Genomic DNA, 27,409 nt, shown 5'->3' with positions numbered 1-27,409 from the left:
AGGCACCTCCCTTCTAGATGCACAACGGTGTGGTTGACAGCATTAAAAGAAACTGTGTTTGACGAAAAAAAAGAAACGCCCATCTTCGAGCTTTAGACGCACCACGATGGGTCAACGTCGACCACCGTTAATGAAGTGCCATAAAAAAAAATTTGGTCCCCCTAACGTATACTTGGCAGCCCAGCAACAGGAAATAAACACCTCCCAGGCTTCATTAGCCTGCAGAAAAGTCTAGTCCAAGCACGTATTGGTATTGCCTAAGAGATGTAGCAGGTGTTGCCTGCCATAGCTCTGACTTGTACCAATTGCAGTGTCGTGTTCGGCACGGTTTTTATACTCTCCGCGTCTGCCGAGGCAGCCGAAATCGCCCGAATGCTGCCTCATGGAGATGGAGTGACAGTACAAAGATGTTGTCCTCAAAATTACAGTCGCCGCAGTTGCCCTACGCTACGCATGTATGGTGTATGGTCCAGCTATGTATGTACAGAGTTCCAGCCTCAGATCCACGTGTATGGGTCACGACAGTATCGGGTCCGGCTGGTACTTGAATTCAGGGAGACGGTCGAGCCTGCAGGGGATTGTGCACCTCGTCAGCAAGCTATGCGGTTGGGTAAGTAGGAAATGGCAGTATCAGGAATAGCATTATATAAGAGCATAAGCGAAGCGTATACCTTTGCCTGACTTTGAGAATACCGGTACCGAGTTGCATGGGAATGCCCATGATAATGCATTCGCTGACTCCCTCTATCTCGTCCTCACGACCACTGTATGAGGCATTGAATAGATGTTCCGAGGTTTTCTCAAACGAAGCAAGCATCAGCACACTGCTCTTCATCTTTGCAATGCCATATCTAGTAATGCCAAGAACTTCACCCTGTTCCAAAGCATTAACACCAGTAGGAGAGTGTCAAAAAAAAAAAGCACCAGCAGGATTGTCCGTAAAGCATGTAAAAGCCCATGGTGTTGAGGAGGGGGTTGGGGGGTGGGGGGGGGAGGGGGTGCAATCAATGTACATAGGTATCACAATACCTTGTATGTCATCAAATCTGCCAGAAGCATCATATGTCTCACATCAATATTCATGCCATGACTTTTCATTGTGTACTGAATTTCATCAATAATAGATCTCCTAGCAGCTTCAATTCCAAGTGTGCTGTTCATTTCCATGATATGATTACTTTTTGTATTCCTCGCATCAACTCCTGGGGTACCCATGACTGCCAGGAGGTTTGTTCTGTAGTTACAAATTTTTTTTATTAGCATATAACATGTCAGGACAATACTCAAAGGTCTGGTAAGGTGCATAATGTATAACAGCTATTCTAACTACCCGCAAACTACACAAACAATGGAAGGTTATCAAAGCTAGAAAGCATAAGATTCATGCTGCTAAACCATAAATAAAAAAAATAAGAAAACTTACCCTTCAACCAACAAGTTGTATTTTTCTACAGTGTTGTCCTTTTTTTTTATTTCGTCGATAACAACTCTTTCAACAGTTGGAATGCCCTGAATTTAATTTGAGAAAAGGTCACCGTTGGCATCATAGTAGCAGAAACACTTTTGCAAACGAAAATGGTAGTAAATTTAACAATGGACGTATTGTTTACCTTCACAATCACTTTTGGAAGCATGGATTTGAGGTTATGCAGTTCAAGCTGAAGTTTGGACTTATCCGTTCCAGCTGGATATATTTTCAATTTGGCTCTATCGATGACACGGACATGCTGCAAAAATCATTTAACTGTAAATTGAAACCACAATAAAAAAAAGACAATGTATCAAAGCCTGGAACTTTGCTCACACCTCAGGTTTTAACTTGATCTTTGGATGTTTCAAAATTGACAGCTGCACAGTGTCAGCAGATATTCCCATGTGCAGAGCTTCTATAAGTTGCATATCAAGTTTGACCACCAGGTTTGCCTGACTTGGTTTCAAGATAATCTTTATGTCTGATGCTACCTGACCAACACACAAATCATCAATCCAAAGTTTGTTTCCAAAAAAAAAATATTAATCCAAAAGTCAGCACGAAACAACTGTATAAAATCTATCAACATGCGGCAGGTCAAAAGTATCCACAGACAATGTATATTTATTTTGGGGGATTCATTTATTGTAGAACAGAGAGATCCACGAAAACTAAAGCCAATACAAATTGATGAATAATTTCCACCTCAAGCAAACACATAGTACTGTAAGTCTCAAACTGCTGCCCCAATTTCACAAACAATAGTACAAAACAAGCACCCTTATCATGGAACAAGTGGATGATGCGCACATGTACAGTTAGTATACGTGCTATGTTCTTGTATCACATAAAAACAGCTACCCAACATTCAGCCTCCATAGCATACAGTAAGATAACAGAGAAACTCTCAGTTCTTTGCAAGTATGATAAAGGAAAACAAACTGGCTTCATTAAGTGCATATAATTAATAAATCAAATGTAAAAAACCAATTATGCGCCAATTCACCTCGCCCAGCACTGCTTTCTCCATAGCTCCTTTCACAATGCGTGCAGACAGCACATCTTTCCTAGACAGAAGCTCAGTTGTGATAATAGGAGTGCTTATCTTTTTAGCAGCATTGATAATTTCCTTGATGCGAGGAACACCAAGCGTAACATCTTTTTCATGGTTAAAGAAGCAAATTGTAGAAGGTATAAATGTAGATAGCTCGGCTTCATATTATATATGTATATATTTCTATTTCTAGACTTTTACATAGCAAGTATTGTGCTAAATAAAGTGACCCAGATTGATGGAGGCATGAAATTTCTTTTTAAAAATTCCTAAAAGCTCAATATTATTTTCCATAGATATCAAATCATAGCAGCACTTATCTGAAGTAGATTTTTTTTAGAAAAATAAGTTGAACATCCTTATTCAGCAAGTTCAATGCCACAGAATTAACTAACATTTTCCTAAAGCAGATGTAAAAAGGATACTCATGCTAGCTACTCCTGCAAAATGAAATGTTTTCAGTGTCATCTGAGTCCCTGGCTCTCCAATACTCTGAGCTCCAATTGCTCCAATAGATGCTCCTGCTTCAATTGTCTTTGAGTGATAACGAGAAAAACAAGTATCCAAGAAAACCTGGTCCAGCAAAAAAGGAAAATAAATACTCTAAAAGAAGGGTACAAGCACAAAACTCAAAACTGGTACATTATGCTAGCCTTAACGAAGGAATGAAGGATACATATTCACAAACTCATAATCAAAGAAGCATAAATATACCATATTGATATATCCTATGGCACATTTGCTGCAGAAAATTAAAACTACATGCAAATCAGTTGAAAAAATAGCAAAAGTTTGACTTGATCTAAACATAAGATTACAGCTCTCATCTAAGCAGTGATAAATCTGGCAATAGGGTACATGAATAATGTCATAAGCACGGACCTGTAGTTGTTTTGCAGATATACCAGATATATTAGCAGCAACGAATTCTTCAATGCAAGAATCTTTCTTTCCTACATGGCCCACATCTAAATGAAGTGCCCTTCTTGTGCATTCCAGTAAGTTTATACGTTTCTCAAAAAATTCTCTCAAGCCTTTCTCGAACTCTTGGCTACAACCACCATCAGATGAGGTGCCATGTTGTGTGAGCTTATCCTCTAACATCTGTCGGATATCGGCTGGAGATAATGTATCTGGTCCCCTTTGAGGACATGTTGCCTAAAAAAGTTAAATGATCAGAGCACTTTTTTATGATCATCTAGCAAAGTATTCTTTACATTAGAACTAACCGTGACTTTCATAAACAATTGGTCCAAATTTAAGGGTGTGCCATCTTTTCCTTCCATCTTTGCAGGATCCATGCCATCATCTCCATACAAAAACTGAATTATACCACCACTAGCATTACGGACTGTCTGATCATAGAAAACAGAGAGATCTTCTAAACCCTTCATCAATCTGCGGGACATATATCCAGTTTCTGCTGTTTTGACCTATGATTAAAAAACATACAACAAAGAAAGCAAGCAGATATCAGGACCCCCCACTAAATTTTTGGAATGAGAATACACGGGAAATAGCCATCAATTGATACAAATCAAGTGCCGATTATTCTGTAACAAGTAACTGTTAGAGTATATTAAGCAACTCCGGATATGGTTAGTTTAGGATTGATTGTAATCCCGGGATAACCTTCCTTATCTCTAGGAGAGGCTACTTGCCCTCCAAGCCATGTACTCCTATATAATCAGCCCAAGGGGCTCAAGCAATATATCCCACGCATTATACACAATCTTACATGGTATCATGAGACTAGGTTCTAACCCTAGGCCTCCGCTTCCGCTGCCCTCGCCGCCCCCAAGGAGATCGATCTCCACCGCTGCCCTCGTAGGATGCACGGCCGAGCCATCTGATCCGCCGCACCGTTGTGGTCAAGACACAGCAGAAGGGCCTACCTTGACCTATGGCCGATCCATGGCCGCGCTGCGCGTCGTCCTCATCGGGCATCACGTCGCCATGGGGCTACCACTGGGCCTGCCTTGCCTCCACGTCGTCATCAGCCTGGCTCCGATATGGATCCGCAGCCCCTTCCGCACCACAGGCCAGGCGCCCCTCCTACCAGCGATGCCGCACCGCTGCCCTGAGCGCGAGTGCGCGGCTGCGAAGGTGGGGTCGCTAGGCCATCGCGTCGTTGGGGCCGTCGGACCACCACAACACCAGACGACGTCGCCGCCGGGCCGCAGCGTCGTGGGGCTCCGCCCCTCCCACCCTCCATCGCCGGCTCTCTCCTCCGCGCCGCTGAACCTGTTGTCCCCTTCCCCCTCAGCGCCGCTTCCGCCACTGCCATGGAGCGCGAGGACGCAGCTGCAGGGGGCGGCTCGGGGGCCGCTAGCCTACCGCGCAGATGGAGCGGAGACGCCGCTCGGGACGCACCTCGCCCCCCTCTGCTATACCTCTCTCTCCCTCTCTATCTTTTTGACCGACGGCGGATGAGATGGGGATAAGGTGGGTGGCATCACTTGCACCTGAGATTGTACCCACGGGCCTCTTGCTGTTGTGTTTCTTTTTTCCCGATAAGAGATCGGGTTTGCATCGCCCTGCCATTTCGTCATCATTGCATCATCAACACTACCGAGGACAAGGTTGTCGTTGCGCCCTCCAAGCTGCAGCAGCGATGCTCGTCATCAAGCCACCATCGCCGGCGTCGCCGCCTTTTCAGGCAGTGGCGCCACCCATGCTGCTGGTCCTCACCAAGCTAGCTCTGGGTCCGAGTCCGCGCCTATTGCCGCATGCTCGTGGACACCGACGCTGATGTTGCTGAAGGAAGATGCAGTCGTGCTCTTTAGTTGCACCATCTACCATCTACCATCGCTGAACCTGTCGGCAAGAAGCTGCTGATTTTGTGTATTCGGGCGCCTTCGCTGACACTTTGGACCCGCGCCCTCCTCCACGGCTTCGACCATGACCACCTCGACCTCGGCTACTTCGGCACTAAGGGGCTACCATCTGCTTGACAAGCCTCTTCGGCTCCCATTCCAGCCACAACATATGCGCCGCATCGACGGTTGCAACTGCGGGGGGATGTCATCTGTTTGTCTTATTCTCCAGTCTCATCGTCTACGCGCTCCCGTTGTGACTGCGGGGGGAATGTTAGAGTATATTAGGCAACTCCGGATATGGTTAGTTTAGGATTGATTGTAATCTCAGGATAACCTTCCTTATCTCTAGGAGAGGCTACTTGCCCTCCAAGCCATGTACTCCTATATAATCAGCCCAAGGGGCTCAAGCAATATATCCCACGCATTATACACAATCTTACAGTAACAACACTAATGTGATCAATGAGATTCTCTTTTGCCTACTTGAAGATCTATTATTGCTCTGTAATAGCTGCAGACTGCAGTGTAGTTGTCAAGTTGATGGTCTATTGTTGTTCCGTAATAACTAATATGTGCTTGCCAGTACCTTAAGTTGAATTATGGGCATATATATCTTGCAGCAACTCTTGAAAACCAAATTCTGTTGTATGCCAGGTGTCAGGGGACTAATGATTTGTCTAACTGTATCTCGGCTTCAAAGAAAGACGGTCTTCTCCTTCGATACAAGTCCGTAACAATTAGTAGGATCAAGATCCTTCAATGCGAACTTTTGCTTGATTGATCCATTAGGTTTGTCTAATTAGAGTTACTAAATTATAGACCAGTCATAGTGAAAAACAATCTGGACAGGAAACAGGCTGGGAGACATATTTTCAATAATGTCATCATGTCTGCTTCTACTTATTCAACTAAGTAACACATGAAAGTCCAATTAAGCTTATATAAACAATAGTGCCATCTTTTATGATGCAATCCCTATAGATTGCAACATCTAGCACAAGCAAGAAAAAACAAGTTTAAATATAGACATACTGCTGTGTCAACAAGACCTTCTCGGCCACCCATTGTGTGGAAGAAAAACTCAGTAGCAGTCAAACCAGTATAGAACGAATTAGCAACAAAACCTTTAGCCTGCAAATGGAAGACAAAACCTTATCAGACTACTGAATTTGCGTTATTTGAATATGTCGATTTTGATTAAAATTAAAACAAAATGGCAGATTCGCACTTGTCACAAATAGAGTAGAATGGTATTATTTTAAAAACAAGAATGTTCAAAAACCTCCTATTTCTCTACAGACTACTGCTGTAGAATCACCAGCTCAACAAATAAAGAAATCATGTCATTATTCAGTAAAGTGTCATGGTTGTAGCACACGTGAGTTGAGAAATGGAAAGGTAAAGCTACTATTAGATATGCACCGTCGAAGAAGCAGTGTAGAAGATGTGCAATTTGCAGTCATTCTCCATACTGGTGGTCTCAAAAATTGCAGAATTTATTTATTTGAACAGAACTAGAAATACCCGATGCATAAATTAGCAAGCCATATTCCTTTTCTCCTTACCGCAGGGGTCTTCGAATTTATAGGAAAGTGAGGAAGAGTTCTATCTATAAAACCATCTGGGGCACGACGCCCTCCAACTGATTGCTGGCCAACACATGCAACCATCTGACTGATATTGATTGGAGAACCTTTAGATCCACACTGAGACATAATCAATGGGCTGTTCCTCCAGTGAAGTGTATCCATGCACACCTGAAAAAAAAGTTTAATCCCAAGAGATTCAGCAATCCACTTCAAAGCACTGTTCGCCTACATGGCCGTATAGCCCGTTTACACACCGTGTAAAAGGACGTTTAGCTACACAGTGGCTAGCCGTGTCCGTTTCATCAGCCATTTATCCCGTTTAATGACTGTTTAACCCGTTTAAATGGCCGGTTAGTCCAAATAAATAGCTAAACGATAGGTGACCGACTGTTTAGCGTTTACTGACTTTAAAAGCACAGCAAATGCAGTATACATTGGTCAATCACTTGACAAAATCACTGGATCAATCCTGTTCACTGAATTACAGTGCTACAAGGAAACTTACCCAAATAACACTACAGAGACGCGGCATTTTAAAAATAATATCCAACATGAGGATAAAATGTGGAGCATTACACAACTTGTGATGACAATTATATTCTCCATTAATTGTTAAAAACTAACAGAGCAAAGAGGATCAGATTTTCAGCAGCCTTTTCACGTGCTAAGTGACTAAAAAATAAACAAGATGATGAAACTTGGTGCAGACTTACGTTTCCAGCAGCCGTTCTGATTTCATTCAACACGCCGGTTATCCTATGCTCCAATGTTTCAGCTGCGTTGCAACCAGGATGCAATGCGAGTGCACCTTTGGCAAACAAAGAAATAAGATCATGGCATTGTTTATACCCCTCATCTATTTTCTTTTTCTTTTGCCGATTTAGATGTTCTCCTGGTTGGACATCATCCACACCAATGGAAAAACCATGGTTCCCAATAAATCTTGCACTGCAGAGAAGAAAGTACATAATTCAGATCAGAACAAAGTTTCCATACAAAAAATTTGCAAATCTATGGTGCATATGTGATGCATGTAGGCATACAGCGTAGGGTTAGCTAACTTGGCCCAAACAACCTATTAACTCTCCTGTATATACAAAAAAAAAAAAGGATAGTGTACCAATATGAATTTAGGGTGAATTCCCTTTGTGCCACTGTGGACTTCCATGGCTCCCTTATATGCCACATGTCAGTTGCATATAAGGAATCACGAAAATTTTGGCATAAACGAATTTATCCATAAATGAATCACCTCTCACATAAAGTAACATGAATGATGTGATTACACAAAGCATGGAATGCGTCTCACCTAAATTTTGCCAAACGATTCATACAGCTTGCTGCAGCGTGCGAATTGTAATCTCTTAGAAGAACAGAGTAAATGCCATCCTTATTCCCATTACCTGCAGACAAAGTGCAAAAACATTGTATTGCTTCCAAATCGATCATGTAAAACCAAAATAAGAGGTGCCCATAAACTGCAGCAATTAGTGAACAGGACTTTTTACTAACTGAAGTTACACCGTGTGTACTTGTAGGTTCAATGAGTAAATCGCATAAGAATTATGTTTGCCCACAGTAATGCTCTCTGAAAAGAAGGAATTACAGAAAAACACTACAATTTGACTTGGCTGAAAGTTTAGATTGACATGAATATCCACATTATAATAGATACAATCTTCTACAGAAAACAGCATATAATTTGGCATAATGCTATCTTTGAATTACAATCATTACCTAACGTGGCCTTCCCAACTTGTCCAGACAACAGTTCACTATTTCGGAAGTAGACATAACCATCATTGGGACACATTGTTTCCCTTCCACACATTGTTTCCTTTTCCTCCTCTTCCCCCTCTTTTTTCTCCTTCTTTTTCGAGTAAATTTTTTCTTTAACGGCAAGATTCAGAAACACCTTTGTACGTGCATTAGGTCGAACTAACACACTGAATAACTGTTTACCAGTCCAAAGCTCGATAGGCTGCAAAAATAGAATATACCAAAAGATATGGGTATCTCAATAAGAAGGGTAAAGTGTACAAAGATGCATACCAATGGAAGACAAATGCATAGATTTTCATTTAAGGATAAACGAAATCATGCCTTTTGGTATGTTTTGTTAAATATGCAAATACTAAAATTTGTTTTGCAAAAGGTAATAGAAAGAATTTACCACGTTCAAATGATATCAACTATTCTAACTACAGGCATCACTCTAAGCATAACTTTTTAGATATGACCATACAAAAACTTCACTCAGTATGTATATCTTACTTTAATCAAGGCTGGTGTTGGCAAATCAATGTTCTCCATTGCATCACCAAGGTATGAGCACATAAGTGTAAAAGAAGATCTATCATAGAAAGTATCTTTTCTTGTAACCAGAAAAGATGAGGTCAAGAAATCTTGTGTGGAAGCAACCAGTATCTCCCCATTCTTAGGAGTACATAAATTATTCTGAACCTGCAAAAGCGATGGATGTATTAAATACCGCTATCAAAAGTGTGCTAGGCGATAGCACATAAAACCAAAAAATGTTCAACTATAACAAAGAAGGTCGGAAAATGCTACCCCCATGAGCATAAGTGCTTCAGTGCGAGCTTCCTCTGTCTGAGGGACATGCAAATTCATTTCATCGCCATCAAAATCAGCATTATACGGGTTGCAAACAGACTCATTAAATCTCAGTGTTCTCCATGGCATTATCCTTGCCTGTGCTCAAGTACAAAAGCAAGCGCCCAAGGGTGAGAGAAATGCTTAAGTGTAGTAAGTATGAAGAAATAAGGAGACTTTTATACCCTGTGAGACATAATCGACATTCTATGCAAACTCGGCTGTCTGTTGAATAGGACAACATCACCATCTTCTAAATGCCTTTCAACTATATAGCCACACTTTAAATCCCGCGCAGCAATCCTTCTATCACCATACTTTAAGCTCCTGAAAAGAAGAAAAGAATGATGGATGAAGGTCAGGCTAGCTAACAATTCAGAAGATCATCTAGGACTTACAGCCTTGTGCCATCAGGGGTTATAATAAAATTAGCCCCTGGATGTTTATATGGTCCGTTTCGTATACACTGACGCAGCTTCTCAAGGTTATAGTTTGAAACCCTTTCAGGATAAGTCAAGACTCGAGCCATCAACACAGGAATAGCCACCTGAAGTATTAATTAAAGATGACATCAAAAACTATAGGAATGTGGAAATTAAGGAAATAAATTGAACATGAACGAGTACCTCTGTTATTCTCAAATTTGGATCAGGAGATATGACAGTCCTTCCAGTGTACTCAGTACGTTTTCCAGATAAGTTACCACGAAATCGACCTGTCTTCCCTTTGAGTCGTTGAACAAGACCACGATGTTGCGACTCAGGAAGACAGGGGGCATCGCTATTTACGTATTCAACAACTTGAAGTTGAAGTTGTTGCCAGCAATCCTAGAAAGAAAGAGAAGTGTTAGCTAAAGATCTCACCAAGTTACAGTCTGATAAATTAAGTTTCCGTATTGAAATGAAAGCAATTCAAAGTGTACATCTGAAAATATGATCCCTGCCATTTTAAAGATCAGAATCACGAATAAAATTTAATGTCTCCAGAAATAAGTCACAAGTTTGAAGTCTCTAAAGATGACTGTCCAATATTTGCACATAATTCCAATTTATTATTTCAGCTAATTAATATATTTAGAAGACCTGATTTGAATGTCATATATCTAGTTAATGACACTTTGGATTGTGATGTTGACAATGCAGCAGCCCATACATGTAAATGATGAATGTCGTAATTTCAATTCTGCAATGTACAACTTAATTCCTGGAATAACACTTTACAGGCAATTAAAATTTAAATTACATAATATTGAACTAGTTTGTGGGTTACAAGGAACACAAAGAGACATTAGTTTCCAAAAAATGGTACAAAAACAATAAAATATGAAAGAGCACCTCTACAAAAAAAAAAGGAGAGATATGCAAAATTTCAGAAACATGTAAACAGACAAGTGAGGAGCTCTGAGATATCTCACAAAGCACTTATTGAACAGACCCCCAGTTTGAAGGGTCTCCTTAAGTATGGAATTTGTATTAACAATGCTCTTCAATATAGCAGTAATGCTATCTTCATTGCTGCAACAAGAAAGACACTTCATGATCGCAAGGTTGCTCTGAATCACCAATGAGCATGAGGAACTCTTAAGAAACTGAAATACAAACCTTGTTCTAGTATTGCCAACAACAACAGAAGGCCGTATAGGTACAGGTGGCACTGCAATCTCCGTCACAATAAGTTTTTCTGGCCTATCACCAAGGTTTAGCAATTCACAATCCTGCAGAAACATGGGGGGCATGTAACATTTGCTTAGCAAAACTGAAATTGAGTCCAAATTGGAGAATAGCATCCACCCAATGTGAGGCAACCAATGCTGCTTGGGGCAACTTGTTAGGTAGGCGTAATGTTTCCTCAAGCTGACATGACTGTTATTCTGTTACTGGGTACTAAAAGACGAGTAGCAGAAAACATATCCCATATATTGTGGTACTCTCTTCACGTAAGATTTTTGAAGAATGAAAAATAGCCCCTACCTCGTCAGTCATTCTTCTGAATAGAGAGAGAACAGTTGCAGGGTCTAACATGCGAACTGAACTGGTGGAGACTTTTTCTTTCTTGTGTTGTAATGCATTCTTCAGTTCTTCTGCATGTCCATCCAAAATTTTGCTGCAATCATGAATCACTATCAGGCCTGCTCTGCCTTTTTTAACTACACCTGTATTTCCAACAAAAACAAAAAGGAATTGAGATATCCTTTAGAAAATGTTAGCTTCCAACAAATAGCCAGGTGTCTGGTAGTAGACATTCCTAACATAATATGATTATCGGCACAATACAGGATAGCTTACCATTTCTGTATTCACACCGGGGGCAGCAGGTTGTTTTGCATTTGTCCCTAACTTTTTTCATGGTAGCACTTTTCTGTAGCGCATCAGCTCTGGGATTTCTCATCTTCTTCAGAAACTCTCTGCGGTCTTTTTCCGAAAGAAGAACCCTGCTACAGCCCTGGGAAAGCACAACCAAACAAGTATCAAGGCAGAGTCCAAAGCACCCATGATGTAAGCATCTTCATGGCAGTACCTTGCAGATACACTTCAACACGTCCAGGATACAGTTAAAAAAGCCAACATTAAAAACTGGAAGCGCGAGCTTCAGGTAACCGAAATGACCAGGACATTCAGAAAATGGACCATAGCAGGTGCTGCATACAGAATCCTTGTCTCGTTTGCTAGGGAGTCCCTGAAATTGGACACAGGGAAATAAATTGCAACAACTTGAACAATGCTACAAAGGCATTCCTATCTAACAGCTAACAATTACGAGTCCTCAATCAAAATGCATATAACGGAAACAACATAATCTGCCGATTCAATGGTGGAGCAGAGGAGCACTGCAAGCCCGAGTGGGTCATTACCATTCGCATGTCGAGCAAACCATTGGGGACCGGCTTCATGTCATTACCATAGATCCGGCTGCTCCAGACCTGCACCTCAGCGGACTTGCGAATCTCGCTGCCCGAGAGCACACTGAACCGGATGCTCTTTCTGAAATCAAAAGCGGACGACCGAAACGGAGAGCGGCGGGGTCAGTGTAATCATTGAACTATGCTTCGTAAACGGGACGGGAACGCGCAAGCTTACATCCTGCGGGCGCCGACGTCCTCGATGAAGGGCTCCTTCGTGCAGCGCAACTTCTCCTCCGGCTTCGCCATAGCTGCTCAGCAGATTAGGGCGGAGGCAGCGGGGGACGAGAAGCGCCGCGTCGCCTCGGGCCGCCGCCCGATTGCGTGCGCGCGACCGCCGCCGGGCCTTCTCCCGTGGGGAGGCCCCGCGCAGAAAGGGAAGGTGGCAGTGGCCGGGGCAGCAGAGGAGGCGGCGGCGCGGGAGACCTAGATCATTTACCTTTCTGAGGAATTAAATAGGTATGGTTAAAATGAAAAGTGTTTAAGTATTTTTATTTCTAGGGTTCGACTCGTACCGCCGTATGATGGATTGGTAAGTTCCGTTGTTCACAAGCAGGAGGTGCTGCCTTCGAAGTTAAAAGGCAACCCATTATGCCTTTTTTAGACCAATATTCTGTATTCTTCAGTTTAGCATAATTTTTCTTTTTGATAAGTTTGACACAATCAATGGCCAAGCTATTCTTTATATTTTATATTCTCCAGTTCAGCGGATGGAGGAAGGACGAAGGAGCCAGAGTATAAACAATGGCAACACACACATACATACACAACATGAAACTCAATGAACTGGAACAGAACAAAGAAACTGTGGGAAGAACACGGACAAACCATGCCTCAGACCATAGGCGGAACAGCCCATCCGTCATCGGTTTGATCCATCATTGCACATTTCTCCTTCCTAATAATTTGACACTACAAAAAATTTCAAGTGAAACATCATCGCCGTCTTCATCTAATCGGTGTGGAGCTTATCTCCATCACCTTAGTTGTTTGGTCGCTACTGATGAGTTATCATTGAGGAGATCAATGGAAGAACTAAGGTCTGTCTAACACAACTTAACAACGTAAGGTAACCATTTGTTGCCGGTGCTCATCGGATACCAAGTCATCGCCACTGAGTTTTTCTCAGTATTCCTTCAATCAACATGTATATTTTCCATAGTTCTTCATTCAAAAACATGAATATTCAACATATAAAAATTACTCTCTCTGGTATATAATAATCAAAATGTGTTCTCCATCACTGCATCCTAGTCTGCTAGAGCTTTCCGTTGCTGTAACAGGCACTGATGCACAACAACTTATTACATCGCTGACAGATTATCCTAGCGGTAACTGTTCTAAAGAAAAAGCACGGCCGCGCACAAGTACAGGGCAATCGCTCCGAGAAGCCCCGATGATCCGCCGGCGAAGGCGACGGAGGCAGCAGAAATTCCCGGCGCCGGGGCGGGGGCGGACGAGGGGTAGTAATCAGAAGCCGGCGGACGCGCGAGATCACTCGGTGGGGGAGCCTCTTCGCCGACGCGAGCCGGGGCCGGGACCGGCGCCGGCGTCGTCGCTTCCTCGTGATGCGGAGCTGGCACGACTGTAGCCTGAGCCGAACCGTGGTGGTGCGGGCTTGGAGCAGGAGCAGGAGCACTGGCCGGCTGTTTGGCATGGACAACCGGCGCCGGCGCAGGAGCCCTGTGGCCGACATGGTTGTACGGAGTCGGTGCGCCGGTCTGCTGGTTGGCATGAACCGGCGCCGGCGCTGGAGCGTTGTGGCGAGCATGGTGGTGCGGAGTCGATGCGCCGGCCGGACGGTTGGCATGAACTGGCGCCGGCGCTGGAGCGTCGTGGCCACCATGGTGGTGCTGCGGACTCGGAGCGCTGGCCGGCTGGGTGCCATGAACCGGAGCAGGCGCCGCGGCGATGTGGCCGCCATGGTTGTACTGGCTCGGGGCGCTGGCCGGCTGGTTGCCAAAAACAGGAGCGGGCGCTGTAGCGTGGTGGCGGGGGTGAGGATGATGCCTCCAATGTACCGGCGCCGGTGCTGCGGCGTCATGGCTGTAAGGACCTGGCGTTGGTATATGGCCGGCACCTTTGGGGCTGGGAGTCCTTGGCAGCTGCGCAGGCCCCGGCGCCGGTGCCGGGGCGTGATGGCCTCGGTGGTTGTGAGGGCTCGGCGCCGCAGCATGTCGGTGGTGATGGTGGTAGTGAGGGGCAGGGGCAGGGGCGTAGGCCGGCGCGGGATGGCCGGCGTGCGCAGCGGACGCCGCGACCAGCCACAGCATTGCCATCGACGCGATCGGCTTGGCCATGGCGAGAGGTCAGGCTAGAGGGAACGCCGGCGGCTTGGTGTGTGTTGCAGCCGTGGGCGAGCGCGCAGCATAAATATAGAGCCGCGAGCCAGAGGTTTGGCCGCATGGTTGGAAAGTTTTTTTTTATGTACTGTTGGGGAGGAAACAGCTTGCGCCAGTTTAATCACGGCAAGTTTTGATCATCGTTTGGGCTCTGAGGGCAAGTGAGGATCTGATTGATTCGCCCGCTTGCAAATCAATCAAGGCATTCTTAACACCGGCATAGCGATTAAGGCATCACGCAATTACTTTCCAAATACGAGATCGCGAGATTTATGGTGTTCCTTTCGATCACTCGATTTATGGGACTATTTTAATTACTGCTGACCATCCTTCAGCAGTGCCAAGCTACCATACAACCAAACAAGACGCCAGCCATTGACGATCACAGATTCACAGTTAAAGCACGATAAACATTTCTTTGGTTCACTTAAAATAGGGTATGTATTTATTAAGGAGTTGCTATGAATCCAAGGAGGTCGTCATCTGGATTTGTGCCTGAGCATGGGCTTCCGATCGCACTGGTAGACTCAACAACAGGAAACTGTCTCAGCTTAGCACAATCACAGAAATCATGGGCCATGACAATTGTCCCCTCGTGTCCAAGAGTTCTCTTGGAATTTATGGAACAAGACTAAACTTCTCTGAAATTGGTCAATGCATTATTACATTACAACAGCGCTACAACAATTCAGTTCATTTGGCGGCGGGCACCTCCTGGGCCCCCTCTACTTCCATAAAACAAAACATTGTTACAGATATGGATATACTTATATACAAATCGATCTGCATGATGAGTTGAGGCTTCACGGGTGCTGTCAGACGACAAACAATAGAGGATACACGAAAATCTTAACTGTGTCCGCGATCCTCCTACTGATACCTCCTCGCTAGCCTCAGATATAGGTTAACTCTTAAATTTCATGTATGTTGTGCACAGCGGAGTAACACCTGAGGGTTCGCAAATGAATAGTCCAAAACTCAAATGAGAACTGACTAGCACTATCGATGTTGGCGATCACAGGCCTGGCAGGCTCTGGCAGATTTGGGGTTTGCATATGTGCACTGATCGCATGTCCAAATGTTGCTGTCATCCAAACCTCTGTTTGAGCCACCAGATTTGGAGCTGGTGCTTGACGCCCTGTTCTTGCCACTCTTACTTTTACCACCAAGACTCTTGGAAGTTGCACTTTTGCTGCATGTGCCATGGCTAGTGGAAGGACCTACATCATTTAATCCAGTTTCCAAAGCCCGGACAAGATTTTCAAAATAATTGCGAGTCACGCTGTAAAACAAAAGAAGATGTCAAATACATTTATATCAACAAACTAAGTGGTCATTTATTTACAGTTAGGGGCGACCAAGTCCTCAAGGAAAAAAGAAGCAAAGAAATGAAGTTTTCTTCATGTCATCAGAACAAGCATAGACGGCATAAAAAGAAGTGATATATACCTAGTTAATCCAGCCAGCTTTGTACGGAAATCATTGAAATCTTTCGAGGGAGATTCAGCTTCAAGGTATACTTGAAGTTCTTTCTCTGCGCATTGATGCAACCGCTCCAAACCCGATTCTGCCTCGCCTAAATAAACAGAAACAAAGAACAAATAAATTTAGTGACAGCAGTCCAAATATGTTTATTTATGGAAAGCTAAGCTGCAAACCTTGCAGATATTCAAAGAATTGTCTTTTGGCATGCTCGTGCTCTGGCAGATAAAATCCATAGGCATAAGTCCACTTCAATACCCTTCTACATTCGACAATCTGAACATTGAAATCAAAGCAGTCATGCGAGAGCAACAAGACTTGTGATGAACCTAAACTAGGCTAGGCAGTAATGAAGTAATACCTGTAACCATGCCTCTATGATGAACTTCAGCTGTGACTCAGGTTGGCTTTGTATGTCACTTAACTTTTCAAGCTGAAGAAAGTTTTGGACAAGTCTGTGTTAGAAATTTTGGACTGGTGAACAGACGTAGCTTCATTTTTACGGTAGCAAAAAGAGAAACATTAAATTTATTTTATCCAAACCCTACATGCCTTCATCGACTTCATGTGAATAGGGAAATAGAAAATGAAGAAAAAGAATGCGAGTGTCATATATGCATCATATACCTTGTCATTCTGCAGACTTTGAAGATCTCCCAACGCCTTTTGCCTTGACTGCACCATTAGAAAAGAGTATATTTTAAAGTAACCAGAAAAGGTGTTCTAGCACTCAGAAGTGATATGAATAGTGCAGTATCAACCAATAGTTTTTTTTTTCATCTGTAAGGGTTTATGCGCACAAGAACCAATATGTCAACAGACATCTACATGCACATTTGAGCTGACCTTTTTTTCTAGGGAAACTATTGTGCATGCCTTTTCATTATTTGGCAACCAGGTATTTCTAGCCAACAGAACATTTCTCATGCATCAATTGTTGATCTGAACTCCATGCTAATGTGAGATCCAACATTTGTTCAGGTCACTTCTTTCACACTCAACGACTTACCGATTGATTGGCTGCCCATCGTTCATAATAATGTGTATATCTCTCAAGGGAGTTCTTTGCCATTTCTCTTCTCCTTTCAGATTCATCATACTGTAGCCACAAGAAAAAATAACAAAAGGTTTGAGAAAAATTAGTAGATGACCTAGAATTTGCTTGTCATGAGGACATCTTAGATCAGAAGCAGAATCCCTACCGCTCCTTCTTGCCTTGCTGATTCATAGCGGTTACAAGCATAAAATCCACCAGTCCTCTCTCCATGCTCCGACCATGGACCAAGACACAGCCTGTATTATGATAGGGCCAATCATTTTGTTTTGTCTGTGTGTAATAAGAAGATAGAATGTATAATATAAAGAAGAAAAATTGCATACCAGCAGAATTCAAATTTGCATGGAGGAGTGCATGTGATGTGCATGCATCCCTGATTTTTCTCAATAGGTCGCTTGCATTTAGGACAAGGCTTTGAATTAGCCAGTATCCTGAAAATCATGAATAAACAGTTTGCATGTCAACAACACGGTTCACACTCGATCTACCTAAGGCTAACAGAAAAGAAACTATCTTAAGAAACATCACGCAGCCATATTTTTTACAACTTCAGAAAATGGTGGACTGGTGATTTTCGGACAACATGATGCCACTAAAATGACATCAAAAGCTACATTTTCTATGCATGGACCACTGAACACCTTGATGTAGCACATGACTTTTTTTAAATAGTTGAACAAGCCGAAGTCTGCAATGCAATGACACGCTGGGTCAAATATTGTACAGAGCTCAGTTGTATGTACATGGGCTCACATTGGAGCAACACCTTTCTATTTGGAGGTGTGGGCGGGAGAGCCAGAGGGGATTATTGCCAGGGCAAGTTATGGAGCAAATTTTAATTCTGATATGGGAATAACCAAAACGTCAGCATAATGTACTTTGTGCCTGCAATACCAGTTCATATTCTCAGATTCCGCACTGTTCTTGAGGATCCACTTTGAAACAGTTGCGCAGTCTACTGGACGATGAGCTTCCTCAGTGCACTGCCAAAAAACAATCTTTAAGGCCTACTGAATATGATACAGGTAAACAAATCAGTCAAGAACTCACGTTCCAACAAAACCCATATGAACAGTTACAATTGACATCGTAGCTGCCACTGCCCATGACGAATTCCACTGCATATTCACATCCAGGAGCAGGACACCATTTTGTCTGTTCCACACAGTCAACTTTAATCAGCATGAGTTTAAGGTATGAAAAGTGTCAAGCTAAGTGCTGCCTAGATATGTCAGTCAAAGATAGTTTTATACCAACTACCAATCAACATCATTTTTAAGTAATTGACGTAGTGCAAATAATTCAATTGTAGGAAAACAAGATACCACAGTGCACAATTTGAAATGCATGGGAAATGTCGGCTTCATTCTTTTGGGAAAAGGGGAACACGAAGAAAACAGGGTTGATTATTTATAAGCCCCAAGAAATAGATCTTCAACAGAAATGAATGAATTCAAATATCAGCTGCACAGCCTTTTATTGTTCATGATAGCATGGTAGACGCCAACATCTCTACACCAAATTATATTAACTTACCTTTCTGTTATCTTCAATGTAAGATCTGCGAAGATATCTCCCATACTTTTCCTTATCCTCATCATCAGCCAGTGCATTTATCATATCTTGTCCAACAGCAGCAGCACAGGATGGATCAGGACACCTCAACATCAAACACCCTGGACCATCATTTATAGCAGTGCTAATGTAACCTGTCAATAGAAAAATGTTAATCGATGGCCTAGTTCTAGTAAGAAAAATTTAAAGGTAGAGTTCTTTACACCAAACTCCATGAAATGTCAGAATAACAACACAAAGGTGTCCAAAAGTGCCCCCAAAAAAGAGTTATGCCACTAGCCCACCATACTGACACTTTATAATAAATTGGTGCATGCAAAGTCTATTAGTATTACTAAAACACTCTTTTTTAGGTGGCTCTTGTTGGGTTTCATCTCTAGCCTACCTCAACTTGTTTGGGACAAGATGGCTTTGTTGTCGTTGTTGGGTCCAAAGCAGCAAACTTCCTCTCTGCTCTAGAAAGTTTATCATATCTATATCTACTCAAGTAATCCATTTTTCCAAATATATTATATCCAAATGCAGCATGGGCAGGTAAGGGTAAATTGCAGCATGCTAAGGAGCAAATGAAATAAATCTCACATTGAGGTCAGATTGCAACATAATGAACTAGCCTTTCACCTAGACTAAAAACAAATGTCATTGACGACGTTTAAGTACCGGATCCTAGCAATCTCGGCAAATTTGTTAAAACAACTGGTGGTAACTTTGAAATGGTATAACAAAAACTGAAGATAATCACTTAAGAATTCAACTGCTCCCAGATTACACAAACTTTATAGGCAACCCTGACATCGATCCTAAGGGTATTTGCAAAAGTGATGCAGAAAATGGCAATGCCAGCAACAACTATTGTAGCAGACCAAAGGTTATAATCACTAAATATGGTATCATTAACTATCACCAATCACAGCAATTGACATGGACCAATGGTTTCATATGATATGAAGTGACATTCATTTCACGCGAACAGGAATTCAAGTGTTTATATACAAATAAATATTTAAGCCCAAATTGACAGACCTCTCCAACATGTACTGCAGAAAGGATGACCACAAGCAGCAGCACTCATCGTGCCACGAGGGCAACTTTCAAAACATATTCCACATGTCACCTGTAATGATAAAAATAAATGCATAAGAATTAAGGAGTTCAACATCGAACTATTCAGGAGTGTTGAGTGTCCCAACAAAGATTTGGTGGAATTAAGTGGGAATCGGCAAGTAAATGACCAGATGCACATGCTGTCAAAATGTGTGGTACATGTGAAATTGTGTGCTGATGCATGTGCATTGCAAACCTGCAACACATAAGTATAGTACCAACTTTTTCCCCCAACAATTGGACAGATAGTTATATATTATTGACATAAATAATTGCTAAATTTAATTATTACACATACAATAGAAGTATGAATTAAAAACTATGAGTGGCTACAATATATGTGTCTCTATTTTATGCGTTTTATTTTTTTTAATTATGACTGTCAGCCAATACTCAGAACACAAGTAGGAGTGCTCATATAGTCATATAGAAAGAAATTGTGAACAAATGAGATATAACAATTGAATTTTGATCTCCACCAGACCTCCACAGCCTTTATTTTTAGTGCTAGGATTACAAAGTTTCAAATTAGGAGTGAGGACTTTATTTCCAAGACTTCATCTCTAATGAGAATTTGATCTATCTCTAAAACAGAAATACAATCAGAGCCAAAAATTGAGCTACATGTCATAGCTCAAAAGTAAAACAAAAAAGATTTCAACAGCTGTTTTCATGAGTGCTGTCAATACTCGATGCTTTCCTCTGTACACAACAAACACAAGAATAAACACACGATACAAGAGCTACAAATGGGAGGACACCAAGTGAACCTCTATTCCCTTGTACTACTAGCTCTATGAAGATGAAGCACACAAAGACACAAATAGCTTAACTCAAAGTGAGCAACATGACTCAAAGTGAACAGCTTGACTCAAAGTGATTGCACAAGCTGGTATGGATAAGCACAAAGACTCATGAGTCATAAGCAAACAAGCCCCGCGCCACTAGCCGCAAGGACAGGATCACGACTAGTTTAGTGCCTAAACTAATGCATTGGCATGCTACCAACTGCCTCCTAATGTGCTCCAGCGTGCAAGCACTTGGACCTATTCTTAAGCCACACACTAACACATTCACGGCTCAAGCATTTACTCAACATGAAACATGCATAGAACAAGATTAAAAGTAACAACAGCAATAACCAAGAATTATTATATTATTCAAAGAGAGGAAGTGTGCATAGCCAACTAGAAGAACAAGTGAAATTAGTGAGGCATGGGCGTACTTCTCTGTCATTTGGCAGTTCCATGTGCTTCTCTGGTAAGCCAATAATCTTACGAACACGCTCTTCATCGGCAAACCATTCGTCATGCACCTTACTAACACTCCTGTAGGGTGAACACTAGAATCAGGTCGTGAAAAGAACAACCCACAAAATGGCAGATCAGCACCTTGTGCTCTGAATCCATATGAAAAGAAACGATGAAGATGCGCATCTGGAAGCAGTAATTGATTTTATAAAACTTAAGTGCACTATGAACAGGATAAAGCAGTATTGCTTAATCCTTAACAAACATGAGCCTATAGCATAAGCTGTAGATAAATCACAACTCCATAAGCTTTACATGCAACAGCTTGAGCATTAATAGCCCATCATATGGAAAGATTTTGCAAGGAACCAGAAGAAGGAGCAATCTTAAGGTGTAAGTTCCAATCTTATGGTGGGTGAGGACTATACCAGTTATAGTTGCGAAGAAGAACACATGCTTCTGACTTAGAAATTGAAAGAACAGTTGAAACTCTATTTATGTCATCTTCTTGGCGCTGCTTGATATCAACTTCACTGAGTATGCTGTAATTTTGCTGGGGCACAAAAATAAATGACTGCAATGAGGAACACCTAACACTGAATGACAATAACTGATCAAGTGATCTAGCATAAGTTTTTAGCAAAGAGATCAGCGTGTTATCACAAAGAGAACCAAATGTTAACTTAAAAATTAAACTAATGAAATTCTTAGCAACAAATTGTGATTAGACAAATCAAAGCAATATGATTACCATTTACCAGAAAAATCTAACACCTCACATGGATGTCCACATTGTTATAAGGCTGGCAAAACAATGTATTTTTTACCAGTGCTACTTGGACACGGACAAGGGTGTCACAATCTAACACAGTTTCATATCCGCGTTTGCAAGTTGTTTTTGGACACAAGAATTCTACTCGGACACAGACATAGGTATAGGATTACGACTTGGATCCAGAATCAAATATGGAAACTTAAGGGGGAACACTGGTCTCCGAGTAACATTGATGATGTGCCAGCATACTAGAAATGCTTGCTGTACATTTGGCAGAACAAGATGCAAAGCCAGAATAAAATGAAAAACAAAGGAACAGACAAAGTAAAATTTACATTGCCATCATGAACTTTGTCTGCCCGTCACAATTTTTCTTCAGAACTACTCCCTCCGTGGCATTTTTAGGTGCATATACTATGCACCTAGAAATACCAAAACGACCTATAATTTGGAACAGAGGGAGTACATGGAACTGCACCAATTCTGCTGTTCTGGTACAGCAGGTTACTAAACTGTTTTGCGTTCTCCAATTCTATGTCCTGAATACTTCAACGAATTTGGGCATAGAAGCACATTAAATTTTTCTCTTGGCTGTTTGTAGGGCATCCAAAGTTTAAAATTTGTCACAGATTGCATGTCATTTGCAGCTCATATGCTCTATTTGATTTGGCATGCAACAAGTGGATAAAGCTTAACATTACTAAGCCTCCAAATTTCCATCGCTTATGCGTAATCACACAAATTCTACATTAGCACCACTTGGTGTACATAATTTTCATTGAAAAGTATTTAATTGTCTGATACAATGTGTTTGCCTAGTGCCCAACATGTATTTTATGCACCAATATCATCACTAGCTACACATAAGTGCGATTGATTACCCAGGCTCTGGCTTGCATCACCACTGCACCTTCGTATAGGTGTAACAGCCTATGCAGAGGTCACTCACTCTGAGCCAGTGCGTCACGTCCCAGTCTACGCTACTAAACTACGAAGGCAATGTCCTACACGTGCAACGCCTAAACAGACGTCTCATCAACCACCGCCTAGATTCACGACCCATCAATTCCCACATTTCCCGCACGGTGGCAGATCCGCTCCCACGCACGCCACGCGCCACTCCAAGGCCGGGAGCCCGAGATCACCTGCTGCCGGTGGGAGAGGAGCTCCCCGGAGTCGTCGGAGTCGTGGTCGGCGAAGTCGTAGTCGGCGTCCCCATCGTCGCTGCCGGCGAGCCCGGCCTCCCCGCCGCTGTAGAAGTCGTCGTCGGCAGAGTCGTTCGCGTCGTGCATGTCGTCCTCGGAGTCCATCCCTGCGCCGCCCCCGCCGCTCGCCGCCGCGCGCCGGAGCCCCAGGAGCAGCGCGGATCGGGCGGATCGGAGCGGCGCCCACCACGAGGAGGTAGCAATCGGGGTAGGGTGGCGAGGCGCCCGCGTGGATTGGGGAGGCGGTGGGGGAGGGCTCGGGGTGCGGAAGGATTGGAATAGGGGAATGGGGAGGAATGGATGGGTGGGTTGGGTTGGATTCGCTCGCTCGCTCGCTCTCGGTTGTAGAGGAAGCTGGGAATGAGAGCTTTCCTCTCTTTTTCTTGCACTTTTTTTTTCTCTCTCCTTGTTTTTAGTCGGTCTAGTTTCTCTCTCTCTCTCCCCCCGTTCCCCTTTTCATGTCTCTTATTATCTTACGGCTTTTCCCCGTGTTTTTAGCTGTCTTAGGATCTATTTTATCTTACTAAATTCATGGCTTCGTTTCATAAAAGTAGCTTTCTACTAAGTTGCCATATTCGTGCATTGTTCTTGCGATCCTTATTGAAAAGTTGCCATAACACTGTTCTTTTCATTTATTGGGATAGTTTATATTATATCCTTCAAATAAAACCATTGTACATGCTCCATTCGAGATATCGATAGTATTTCTAAAAAAAGATATATCAATAGTAGAATTATTACAATAACTTTTACTTTAGATGTGTTCAAATAAATCAGTAATTTACTCAATACAATGTAATATGGATAAAAATAAATCAAGAAAAGTCGGAATCTTAGCTAAAAATATCTTCTGATTAAATAGGCATCATGCTTTCTAGAGGGTAAAACAAATAATACAAACGTAACATAATGAAATTTATTTTGAATGTACCTCACGAAGAATAAATTTACTCACACCTAAACGAAGGTTCGGTGTGCCTATACCTTACAAGAGCATATGAGAAGTGTGGTTATGGGGTGTTGACGAGAACTCAGGGTCCATTTGATTTCACCATATTGTGAAAATTGAGTTATAGCTTGTGAGGTACGTAAACTCTACCCTTACGAGCATCTTTGAAGATGAGCCGGCAAATCCTCGAGATTAATCAAGTCACCACAGGCACCTTGCTGTCGACAGGAACGTCGCCTACTACTGAAAACACAACGTTGTTAAATTCTAAAAAATTCACTTTCATAGGGAGTCGAACTTAGGACCTGAGATGCTACCGAGGCTGTTGTACCACTAGGCTACAGATCCTTTCACAAGATCATCTTATATTTCCTTGATGCACCAAGCACAATTCTAACTTCTGTTTTCTCCTCGTCTCCAATTTAAAGTCTGTTTCTATCCATAATTCACTGTCTATTTCTCCTTAGCTTTTAGTTTGGCTTTTAAAAGCTCTAGCTAATCAAAACAGATTATTTTTTATTTTACCTGTGAGTGTGCGTGCGTTGCGAGTATCTAAGTTGTATTATGTAACTAAAAAATATAGGATGTCCTTAGTAAAACTAAAAATAGACATTTAGAGTGTTTTTCTATAATTTTTGTATCTAAAATAGCTTAGTAAAAACTAAGTTTTATATGTGGGTCACCAAGTCAAACTTAGTATCTAGAACCTTAGCTTGAAAAGGCATAGAATAGGAACTCCGAATTGTCTAAAATATGGACCAATTAGTCCTGACGTATAAAGTTAAAAATTTAGAACATGTCTTCAGGAAAAATCTAAGCTTATAATGTTATGGGATCAAAATGAAGAAATAACGAACAAGATTTTTCTTTTTTTTTGAAAAAAGTAGACTGAACAAGTTCCTCCTTGCAAAGCGACCGTCTACTAACTAGTAACTACTAAGCCAAAAAAAGCATCTGTTTTGAGAGCCCAAGCAAGCGTCGCTGTCGCCTGTCCGTGGATTGAACTCTCAGCCTGTCATAAAAAAAAAAGAACACTCAGCCCAACTCTTTCATCAGGATTTGAGCCTAATGTGCCCAACATCTCCATAGCAGGCCCACGAAAGGAAAGAAAGGACATTTTTCCTCCGCGAAAGGTACATCATCTCTCTAATTGCTTATTTAGGAGCAACAATTTAGCAGGTGCGTGCAGATATGAGCAAAAAAATTACCATATAGGCAGCTCATGTGTACAAAATCTCATATTTTAGCACTAATGCAGTACACCCCTAATTTATTTGCTGCTTGTTTATTTGGACTCAATTAAGTTGATCCGTAGCCATATGTCTTGGTGGTTTTCAAGTTGATACGTGATTCTTCTTTTCCTTTTCAATTAATTAGGAGTACAGTGATGGCAGCGAATACAAGTTCACAATTTAAAGCATTTTGATCGCTAGATGGATAAAATTTTAACATCTTCCGGGAGCATCCGTAGCCCTCCCGTCTAAGTCCCATCGCTTGGCGAAAGACTGTTCGGCGGCGTCCGACGCGCCGCCCTGTTTTACCGTTAGCTAATGCCAAAACTCTTTTCAATCCGTCCGTCCAAACTTCTATCCCTTACATTCTCATTGGTCCAAACAAACAAGTTCTCAACGTTAACTAAATTAAGTCCAAACAAATAAGGAGCAAATAAATTAAGGGGGTATTTGCATCAGTGCATGACCATAGGTTTTGTACACGTAAGATCTAAATGCACATGTGAGCTGCCTACATGGCAAACTTTTTGCCCATGTATCATCCTGATGATCTATCTGCACGTACCTATTAAGTTGTTACTTCTAAATAAGTGATTAGAGAAATGATGTACCTAAGTGCATCCTCTCCCCAAGTTTATGTACTAATAATGCATTTAACTCATAGATCAATAGAGCAACTTACAAGGAGAAAGAATTTGGGAAAACTTGTGGCATTTCTATGCAAGATGTAACCTTGGTTAGCTAAAGACAAATCTTAGGGAGTGTTCGGAAGAGGTATTCCAAGACAAATCAAATTCAGCAGATTTCCGAGGGGATTCCGTACTGTAAATAGACTCGATAGGCCTAAAAACCATTATATATCTATACCGGGAGCTAGGGACCAAATGAACGCTCGGGTGAGAAGAAGCTTCTCTTTTTAAGTCCGTTCGGTTCCGGAGCACTAGTTTAGTTCTATCACATTAAATTTTTTTATCATTTAAAAATATTAAATAAAATCTATTCATAAAATTTTTCACAGATGAGTGATAATTCGTGAGACAAATTTAATTAGTCTAATTAATCTATAATTTGCTGCAGTTTTTTGCTAATTATGAATTAATATACCTTATCAGATTCATCTCGCAAATTAATCTAAAAATTCTACAATTAATTTTATAATTATATTCTATTTAATACTTTTAGATAGTAAAATTCTTTTTAATGCGATAGTACCGAAGTTTATTCGTCGGATCCGAACACCCCTGTTACTCTCGCATCCAGTTTCGAGCCTCCAGCAGGCTCACACATGACACATCAGTTCGGATGGCTAATGGTGCACGAATCAACAAGAGCGCAGATCGAGACCACGTCGCCATCGCAAGGCCCACCGACGAGCAAGTGACGAGCTCTCGGCCAAGAACTTCTTTTCCCACGAGGAGGTATAGCTAGCTGACTAGCAGCTTCATCACAACCACTGAATAACCATGGCATTCGCATCAAAAAATTAAACCATGGCAGACTGGCGGCAGTCCTATAGAACCGGGCGGGTCCGCAGGTGGCCCCCGGTCGTGTCGCCGACGGCGACACCTCACCGTGCCAGTCCTGAACAACCCGGACGGCGCACGGGCGAGCCGGATTACGGGAGACGAGCGTTGGCGTAGGAGGAAGAAGAGAAGAGAACACGAGAGAGCGGCGTTTTGCCATTGCCGTCTCAGCCGGGGCCCGGAGGCCCACGGCATCTTGTGGCGCATATTTTCGCGGCGCTTCGCCTGGCAGCCATGCCCGCCCGTTGCCCGGCCATTCGGTTCCGGTGAGCCGCATCAGGCTGAACGCCTGCCTGCACCATCGCGAAGCTTCTAGCAGGCGTTTTAGTCCTACTAGGGAGCACGTATTTATTTTCGCAGAGAAGTTTCTGGGCGTAAGCACGACAAAACACACAGGTTAGTGTGAGGCAACGAACACGGAACACCCATCCATGCTTCGTGCATGAATGATGTGGCCATCTGGCCAGTGA

At 42.4% G+C, this 27,409-nt stretch overlaps 3 protein-coding genes across 3 annotated transcripts; all 3 read right to left on the bottom strand.

Moving 5' to 3' along the window:
- Positions 1-115: 115 nt before the first annotated feature.
- On the bottom strand, positions 116-12,865 carry LOC112899642 (DNA-directed RNA polymerase III subunit 1). The gene is made up of 27 exons (XM_025968198.1): positions 12,624-12,865; positions 12,398-12,527; positions 12,064-12,222; positions 11,832-11,988; positions 11,517-11,698; positions 11,148-11,260; positions 10,961-11,060; positions 10,173-10,373; positions 9,945-10,093; positions 9,732-9,873; positions 9,505-9,645; positions 9,208-9,396; positions 8,671-8,914; positions 8,243-8,336; positions 7,647-7,881; positions 6,910-7,101; positions 6,377-6,475; positions 3,755-3,958; positions 3,408-3,683; positions 2,951-3,098; positions 2,478-2,629; positions 1,807-1,962; positions 1,611-1,727; positions 1,424-1,509; positions 1,030-1,234; positions 672-874; positions 116-568 (listed from the first exon to the last, which is right to left on the bottom strand). Exons 1-27 carry the CDS (start codon positions 12,692-12,694, stop codon positions 517-519), a joined length of 4,197 nt encoding a protein of 1,398 aa, XP_025823983.1. The 5' UTR covers positions 12,695-12,865; the 3' UTR covers positions 116-516.
- A 920-nt stretch (positions 12,866-13,785) lies between these two features.
- LOC112900758 (skin secretory protein xP2-like) lies at positions 13,786-14,745 on the bottom strand. The gene has a single exon (XM_025969565.1). It carries the CDS (start codon positions 14,743-14,745, stop codon positions 13,786-13,788), a length of 960 nt encoding a protein of 319 aa, XP_025825350.1.
- Positions 14,746-15,398: 653 nt separating this feature from the next.
- LOC112899787 (probable E3 ubiquitin-protein ligase ARI8) lies at positions 15,399-23,645 on the bottom strand. The gene is made up of 15 exons (XM_025968394.1): positions 23,176-23,645; positions 21,684-21,808; positions 21,231-21,333; positions 19,925-20,015; positions 18,863-19,035; positions 18,377-18,481; positions 18,221-18,309; positions 17,650-17,757; positions 17,472-17,562; positions 17,279-17,368; positions 16,897-16,944; positions 16,631-16,702; positions 16,446-16,545; positions 16,237-16,363; positions 15,399-16,069 (listed from the first exon to the last, which is right to left on the bottom strand). Exons 1-15 carry the CDS (start codon positions 23,338-23,340, stop codon positions 15,787-15,789), a joined length of 1,770 nt encoding a protein of 589 aa, XP_025824179.1. The 5' UTR covers positions 23,341-23,645; the 3' UTR covers positions 15,399-15,786.
- Between the last annotated feature and the right edge of the window lie 3,764 nt (positions 23,646-27,409).

The sequence above is a fragment of the Panicum hallii genome, chromosome 7 (genome assembly GCF_002211085.1).
Source record: "Panicum hallii strain FIL2 chromosome 7, PHallii_v3.1, whole genome shotgun sequence".
Taxonomy (NCBI): domain Eukaryota; kingdom Viridiplantae; phylum Streptophyta; class Magnoliopsida; order Poales; family Poaceae; genus Panicum; species Panicum hallii.
The sequence above is the reverse complement of the archived record's forward strand: the minus strand, read 5'-3'. Positions and strand labels throughout refer to the sequence as shown.

Bases quoted from the DNA above. Each gene is read 5' to 3' on its own strand.
- LOC112899642 (XM_025968198.1), bottom strand. From the start codon at position 12,694: ATGGCGAAGCCGGAGGAGAAGTTGCGCTGCACGAAGGAGCCCTTCATC. The intron at 10,374-10,960 runs GTGAGATATCTC...CTTTCTTTCTAG, and splicing joins GTCTGTTCAATAAGTGCTTT to GATTGCTGGCAACAACTTCA. The intron at 1,510-1,610 runs GTAAACAATACG...AATTAAATTCAG, and splicing joins TTCCAAAAGTGATTGTGAAG to GGCATTCCAACTGTTGAAAG.
- LOC112899787 (XM_025968394.1), bottom strand. From the start codon at position 23,340: ATGGACTCCGAGGACGACATGCACGACGCGAACGACTCTGCCGACGAC. The intron at 17,563-17,649 runs GTATGCAATTTT...ATCATAATACAG, and splicing joins TGCAAATTTGAATTCTGCTG to GCTGTGTCTTGGTCCATGGT. The intron at 16,546-16,630 runs GTATTACTTCAT...TTCAATGTTCAG, and splicing joins TCATAGAGGCATGGTTACAG to ATTGTCGAATGTAGAAGGGT.
- LOC112900758 (XM_025969565.1), bottom strand. From the start codon at position 14,745: ATGGCCAAGCCGATCGCGTCGATGGCAATGCTGTGGCTGGTCGCGGCG.